This window comes from Rhinopithecus bieti, unplaced genomic scaffold, assembly GCF_001698545.2.
Source record: "Rhinopithecus bieti isolate Rb0 unplaced genomic scaffold, ASM169854v2 scaffold_53, whole genome shotgun sequence".
Lineage (NCBI taxonomy): Eukaryota > Metazoa > Chordata > Mammalia > Primates > Cercopithecidae > Rhinopithecus > Rhinopithecus bieti.
In genome coordinates, this window is record NW_016803161.1 from 694,113 (window position 1) to 702,592 (window position 8,480).

General features: G+C 36.1%; 1 protein-coding gene across 1 annotated transcript in view; it reads right to left on the reverse strand.

The window, feature by feature from the left end:
• Positions 1-4,494: 4,494 nt before the first annotated feature.
• Positions 4,495-8,480, reverse strand: part of LIPF (lipase F, gastric type) — a 12,712-nt gene continuing 8,726 nt past the window's right edge. The window contains 3 exon segments of the mRNA XM_017867525.1: positions 4,495-4,731; positions 6,892-6,963; positions 7,346-7,417. Of these exon segments, the coding sequence (XP_017723014.1) occupies positions 4,495-4,731; positions 6,892-6,963; positions 7,346-7,417 (381 nt within the window).

Below are 8,480 nucleotides of genomic sequence, written 5' to 3' on the forward strand. Positions count from 1 at the left end.
TGTGCCACCACACCCTACTAATTTTTGTATTTTCAGTAGAGATAGGGTTTCACCATGTTGACCAGGCTGATCTCAAACTCCTGATCTCAGGTGAACCACCTACCTCAGCCTCCCAAAGTTCTGGGATTACAAGCATAAGCCAGCACACCTGGCCTCATCTGTATTTTTATTTGTTCTTCAGAATGTTACTTTCAAAAGAAAATTCTAGAGTGGCATCTTCCTTGTATGCTTTAAATACTTTTTCTGGTTTGGTTTAGATTATATATAGCTTTTAGAATTTTTCCAGTAGGGCTAGGATAATGGTCAACTGAGATATGCAGATAATGTTTGCACCTGGAAGCTCAAATTCCTTTCTGTGTCTTCTAATATCTTCCTTTCTTTACTTCCTTCTTGCCTCCATTCCTCCTTTTTCCTTCTAATATCTAACTGCTACTTCTCACTTTCTCTCACACTTTCAGAGAAAGCTGACATTCAACTGGCATTTTTCTTTTACCAGATATCTGTGTACACTCTAGAAGCTGAGATACTCAGTATTACCCTGAATAATATTTGCTAAAACCCTTAGCAACCCCCCTTCCATTTTCTCCCTCAGACAACTCTAGTAATATTTGACACTGTAACAGAGCCATTCATATCAGCCTTGTGCAGCAAAAGGAGAAGAATACTTGGATTAGGAGATGTTGATTCCATCTCTAACACTGCCAGCTGTATGACCTTTATCAAGGTGCTGAACTTCTATGAACTTTAATATCCTCACTTGGAAAATAATAGGGTTAGACTAGATAATTGCTTAGATCTCTTCAAATTCTAAAATGCCGTGATTTTTAAAAATATAAGTCATGTTATTTCTAATGGGTTTTAGATTGCAACACAGTTCTCAGTTCATATATATTGATTTTCATGTGAGTTATGCACAAAAGCATAGAAAACTACCTGCAGCCCCAAGACAAGTTACACGGAATTTTGGAGGGAAATGTGAACAACAATACGATGACACAAGTTTAGAGGTGTATTTGAGGCATAATAAAGAGAAAACTTGACTGGAAGGGAGACTACTAGTTAAGGTAGTTGGAAAAGAGATAGTATATGTAAGTAACCAGCTTCATGAGGATTTTACATGGTAGGTTGAACAATTTGAACTTAGGTGGAACAATGAAGAGGATTTTAGGAATCAATTTGGAATGTTAAGCAGAGACAAGAGAAAGGTAGACCATTTAAAATGCTACTTTAACAGTTCAAGCATTGTGTGTTGACAGCTATCATGATGGAGAAGGAGATGAAGAGCTGACGTATTTTTTATCTGACAAACAAATAAATATGAAGTACCGATAAATCTTATCTCAAAAAAAATTCATAAGTCTCTGCATTGAAAAGTCCTACAAATAATGACCTAATAACAATGATCATCCTCACTTATAGAATATGATCTTGTAAAAGTCCACATTAAAAAGGAATTGGGACCTCTTAGGGAAATAATTGAGCAGAAGCAGCAAACATATTCAGGATGACAGCTTTGGTAGAAGAACTTTGGAGCCAACTTATAGAAGCTCTCACAAGTAACAGAGGGTATAACTTTCATTATACCATTAGGATTATTATCCTTACTGATTTGAAACATCAAACATGCATAGAACCATATATTTATTATAATGCTAAACAAAGAAAAATCAATTTTGGAAATTCGTAAAGGGAGAGAATCATGCATTTTGGATAACTAAAAGATGCATGAGAACAATTCCTCTTTATGGAAGTATTCAGTTAATAAATGAAGAACTGATCAAATTGGAATGCCACCATTTTTAATCTCCTAATTAACTCTTGGGTTTGTGTATTGAAAAGCTGTAGTCTCTGACATGCTGAAAAAGAGAAACAGCTGTGCATTATCAGCCTCGTTTGGAAGAACACCATACAGTCTATAAAATAAAATTTTAAAAACATCTTAATCTGATTAAGGTTATAATTTACAATGCTCATTCTTAACTGAGTAGGGTGGGCATTTTGCCACCAAGGTGATATTTGGCCATGTCAGGAGACATAGTTGACTGTTACAACTTGGGATGTGTGTGCTGCCGGGATCTAGCTAGAGATATTGCTAAACATCCTCCAATACTCAGGACAACTCCAACAATAAAAAATTTACCTTGAAGGTTGAAAAATCACCTACTGGGTACAACGTTCACTATTTGGGTGATGGGTACACTAAAAGCTCAGACTTCACTGCTACGTAATATATCCATGTAACAGAACTGCACTTGTACTCCCTGAATCTGTAAAAATAATAAAAAAGGATATTCGATAAGGGAAAAAATGACCTTACCAAAAATATCAATAGTGTTGAGGTTAAGAATGCTTGAGTTACAGGAAATATGAAAGGCGAAGAACGTGGAATATAATCAGCAAAATTCCAATGGTATGAAACTACAACACAAACTACAGCTTCTTCAACAACAAGGCCAGGTGTAGTAACTCATGCCTGTAATCCTAGCACTTTGAGAGGCTGAGGTGGGTGGATCACGAAGTTAGAGTTCAAGACCAGCCTGGCCAACATGATGAAACCACATCTCTACTAAAAATACAAAATTAGCTGGGCGTGGTGTTATGCGCCTGTAATCCCAGCTGCTGGGGAGGCCGAGGCAGGAGATTCATTTGAACCCAAGAGGCGGAGGTTGCAGTGAGCTGAGATCATGCCACTGCACTCCAACCTGGGTGATAGAGCAAGACTCCATCTCAAAAATAAAAATAAAATAAAATAAAATGAAATAAAAAGGGCAAGGGCAAAGGGACCTATATATGTAAAGAAACACAAGAAAACATCAAGTAATAAAAGATAAAGGCCTTACTTGAATTTCAATTTAAACAAACTATAAAACATTTTGACATTTATGAGATAATTAGAAATTTGAGCACTGGCTAGATATTTTTAAAATTTTAGATGTAATAACAGTATTATGTTAAAAAAGAGACTATCTTTTAGCAGTTCATCCTGAAATCCTCATGGATGAAATATGTGATGCTTGAGATTTGCTTCAAATTAAGATGAGAGGACAGAAGTGGCTAGAGATACAGATAAAACCAGATTATGAAATCAGGCTATGTTTTGATAATAGTTGAAACTGAGTCATGGATATAAAGGGGATTATTAAACTGTTCTGTCTAAAATTATATATGTTAAACAGTTTCTATTTTACCAAGGGAAAGGATAACTAAAGGAGAGGCAGTAATTGAAGTTGATTCCAGAGTCTCACTCCCTGGTTACTCGGAGAACTTCATTAACTTGACACTTATTTGGCTCAGAGACGTGGGGATGATGAATTTGAGTTTGAAATGATTGGTGGGACATGGCAGGAGGTTGCCCAAAGAGTGATTACAGCAGGCTGAATAAAGGCTCCCAAGTTATCTTCTTTTAGCAATTTCTTGCTTAAAACAAATAAGTTTGGGGCTTCCTAACAAAGGTTGAGGGATGTGACAATATAATAAACATTGTTAACAGGTTTTTGTGAGAACTCACTATGTTCTATACACTATGCTGGGTACAAGATATTCCTTATCTCATTTATATTTTATACATCAAACCCTAACATAGCATAATAGGTGTGATCTGAATAACTTAATTCCATAAAATGAGGTCACAAATTTGTGGGGTTAATAAAATTTCCAAGGTAAAGCTGTGTGTGTGTGTTTTTCGAAATTTTGAAAGTTTGGGTGAGTTTTTTTTTTTTTTTTTTTTTTTTTTTTTTTTTTTTTGGTACTGATGGCAGTTGTACATCCTAACTTATATATCAACGGGGATGTTTCTGGATCCTGTGGTTTCCAGCACTGTGGCAGAGATTTCAAAAATAATTTGGTTAGTTGGTGCCTATTTGGTGGTTAAGACCCAAAAACATGAGGGCAGAACAATAATAATAATAATAGAGGGTACCCTTTTCATCTCAAATTCCTGAATCAGGGTTGACATCATCTGTTGCTTCCCAAACTATCCTTGCTCTCCACTCCCTGGGAAGTGAAAGTGAGTTGATCCAGTTTACATCCCAATTGAACTTTTCATGGGATTAAATTTGCAAAATAGAAAGTGATAGGCCCCACTACACAGATGGAAAGACTCGGCTTCATCAACAATAGAAAGCAATATACTCAGCATCAAGCGTACATAAGCAGAGTGAATATGAAGCCAACACTGTCCTTTGGTAACACTTATGGCTCACAGCTCATTTATAAGTGAGTTCAGAAGAGAAACTGAACAGGAAAATGAGAAGAGAAGTTTCACCTCCCCAGAAATATGTTCTCTCAAGTATTTCTAGATAAATTTCCAGGTGAAAATCAAATTTCTTTAAATTAAAAAAATTCAAAATGACAAATGGAAGTTTGTTGATGCCAATATATTTCTAAAGTCAGAATTACAGAAACAAGCACTACATGTCAAACATTACGAAAATACTATGTATGAGACAATAAAGTATTTTGGAAAAACAAATGGATAATTCTTTAAATCCAGAACTACTTTTTATCTTCTGATATCATAGAAACAATTTCATTGTAAACTTCTTGAGGGGCGTCCATTGCCCAGATAAAATCCAAGTGATTGTAAAAAGGAATCTCCTTGTGGTAAGTAAGATTGGGGAGTTTTGGAAGCAAAAGGCCAACGTCTTGGGGATCAGCCAATAGGTCCTTGCCACCACTCCACACTGCAATTGGTACAGTCATGGCTGTCACATTGTAGTAGGGAGGTTGGGACTAGAAAAGACAAGAGAAAGAACCAGAGTTTAGGTAACCACACTTTAAACCCAGTACTTATTCTTCAAGTAGAGTGTATAACACTAACTGACAGTTTTATAAGGGAATTCTAGCAATGATTGCACAGAAAAAACCACCTTTATCCACAGAGCAAAGTGAATGCAGTATGTTTTAGATCAGTGCTTCTCAAATTCTGATGGGCCTGTGAATCACCTGAGGATCTTGTTGAAGTAAAGATTCTGATTCAGTAGATCTGGGGAAGAGCCTGAGATTCTGCATTCATAGGTGATTCTGATGCCATTGGCTCCAAACCATGCTCTGAATAGCAAGGCTTCAGACAGTAAGTCTTACAAACTAAGAACATAGATTGCAACTCAAGCTAAAGGAAATGGATTTGATTAGATTCTAATTGTTAATAGGTTGTTTCTACCCAAACACTCTAAAATATGATCTTAAAATGTCCCGAGTCATTTATTTTGGCTCTGTATTGACTTCCCAGTATGGTCAGGGGATAGGTCAGTTGCTTCAGTTATGGAACTGTAATTGTCGAATCCTTACCTGAGTATTTACAAAATGTTGCTTCAAATTCTGAGAAAGGGTATTATCATCCCCATGTCCTATTTCTCGAAAATCACAATTCACACATATATTTTAAAGAGGTTTACAAAGCAGAAAAGGGAATAAGAGAATTATCTCGAATTTTCTTGCTGCCCAGAGAGAATTTTGTTAGAATTTTTTTAGATCATAGTTTCAAGAATAGTAATCCAATATACTCAGAGTTTATGTATTCTCACCTTTTGTGTAATAGCCAATTTACCATAGCAAAATATTTTATGATATGTAATTTTCCCTAATATTTTAATGATTTCTATTATATTTCCTAAATATTAGAGAAAAGGGAGTAGTATAGAGAATATTCATAATTATAAACCCAGTTTATTTTACTTATATCCTATTATTCAAAGAGTTTTCTAGATGCTGGCCCTGGCTCTTAAATTAGTGTCACTGCTTCAGTTAGTTAAAGACCACCTTGGTATATTATTGGTTTGGTTGGAAGAAGGGTGGACTTGGGGACTGGGTTTCTTGTTCCTCTAAGATGTAGTCCTCTGATTATGAGTATTAGAGCCCAGTAGAAAGAGAGACTCAAAGCAAGCCTGTGTTTTGGAGATTTGAGAAGGTGATGGTGGAGGAAAAAAATGTTTTCAACAGAAGTTTTATCTCATGCTATTCTGAAAATTTTAAAGACATCAAAAATGCAAAATCAAGGTTGGGGGACGCCTTCTCTACACATAGGACATTGTTGTTAAAACATATCAATCCCTTCTAAATTTTGAGTCATGGAAACAGATGAAAATTAGTAGAGTTGTTCAGCTACTGCTTGGATGGAAAAATTGGATGTGGTGAAAAGGAAGAAGAGAAGGTTACAAAATACTATAGGGTACTTCCCTTGTTCAAAAATAGTCAGTGATAACCCGCGAGCTTACACTGAGCCAAGAGCTTATAGATATTATAGCACTAAATCCTGTCAACAACTTCCTGAGCCTAGGTGAAGAGATGAAGAAATGATTGCCTAAACTCATATTGACTGAAGACAAGATAAATTCCTAAGTCTGGATTCTTAGTACAACAAGTGCGAGGACTGCTTAATATGTCTGCCTATGCCAAAGGCCTCTGCCTATTGTAAAATATTTCCAGCCTTGACTGGCAAGCACAGCATCTTTTTCTTTTGTTTGGGAATATATTCCAGTGAAATCACTCCTCTGGCTGTCAACAAAGGGAAGGATAATGTTTAAGAAGACCAGATATTCCAACTCTATCTCATGAACAGTTAGAATTATTAGCTTATTATATCAGGTATTTATACTTTAGAAAGGAGAGGACAGTTTGCTGGGGATCTGGGATATGGGACAGGTCTGTGTAATGGCAATGGGTAGTGGTAAGTCCTGGGAAGTCTCTCACACATGGGGATGTAGTACTTTGAGGGCAGCTTTAAATGAGCCTAGCCACCAGAGAATGAATGCGTAGTCATGTGGGAGAATGGGAGACAGCACATCAACATTCCTTTGGAAAATAGATGCGCAGTTAACATAATTTCTTCTTTAACATTTAAATAGTTAGTGTTGTTCAAAATGTGAATAATTCCAACTTTAAGAAGCTTACCTGATTATAGTGCATCCTATTCTGAACTGGGCTTCCCCAGTCATAAGCTTGGAATTCCCCAGACTTAACAGCCTAACATAGAGAAATTAAAAACAAACAAATAAAAATTATTATATTGTGAAAATAAAATTCAAACATTTCCAAGCAGTTTATTTTCAATTTAAACAATTATTAAGAAACACTTTTCTTATTCCAAAAGATGATTAATAATGTAAGACAAGGTATTTATGTAAGTTTAAATGCAGCTTCACTCAAAATAATTTTTCTTGCATGCTAAGTCATAAAAAGCATTTGCTTCTTGGAAATAAATTCATAGTTACTTTTGTATGGTAATCAGTGCCAGAAAAGTTACCTTCTGGGTGTACCCAGCAGGATATTTTAAGAATGTGTTTAGGTAAAGTGAAAAGGGTTGAGACCCACAAAATAAGTTTTAACAGCATTTGGAAAAGGATACCTGGGTCCAATGCAACATGTTTTGAACAGAAGTTCCTGCTGGATTATGTGATACATACACATCCAAGCGACTCTAGAAATCAACACAGACACATATTATATGCATACAAAGACACATACTCAGTTTCTTAGAAACAGTAAAGATTTATGTTTTCTGATTCAGGTCAAGTGTTTAAAGGTAGCATTTACTGGAAGGATATGAATAACACATTTGTATGTCACTTCAGAATTTGCAGGGTGCAATTGCATGTGTTAACCCATCTAATTTTTAGCTGCCTAATGAGGAGAACTTATTAGTTCCATTTTATCAAAATGAAAATTGGGGCACAAAGAAGTTTAGAGAAATGTCCAAGATCCACACAGAATGGAGCCAGATACTTTAATCTGGGTCTCTGAGTCTAAATTCTCAGCTTTTATGCTTCTCTACCCAGTGCTAGAGTGCTGTAGGTTAAATATTCACACACAGGCCTCTTGCTTTGCAGAACCCCAGGCAGCAAACTGAAGTTCCTTTCTCCAGCTGCAGAGGGCCACTTCATAGTGACTTTTAATGCCGTTAGTACAGCGGACTGTAGCCAGAGTGAAACAAATTGGCCACCTTCATTGGAGACTGAAGATTCTCTTCTGCAAATTATTATGCAGAAGATGGCATCTCCAATTTCCTTTGTCTTATTTTACTATTATTATACTTATATGACTCTCACTAATGGAATGCAGTAATTCGTTCTGCCTTTCCTTAGTGTGATGAGGATAGGCTACTCTCTGTTAAACTCCACATATGGAATGACAAGTAACTACAACACTTCATAGAATTATACTTTCTTACCAATGAGTTTCTTCACAGAATTGGAAAAAACTGCTTTAAAGTTCATATGGAAACAAAAAAGAGCCCGCATTGCCAAGACAATCCTAAGTCAAAAGAATAAAGCTGGAGGCGTCACGCTACCTGACTTCAATCTATACTACAAGGCTCCAGTAACCAAAACAGCATAGTACTGGTACCAAAACAGAGATATAGACCAATGGAATAGAACAGAGTCCTCAGAAATAATACCACACATCTACAGCCATCTGATCTTTGACAAACCTGAGAGAAACAAGAAATGGGGAAAGGATTCCCTATTTAATAAATGGTGCTT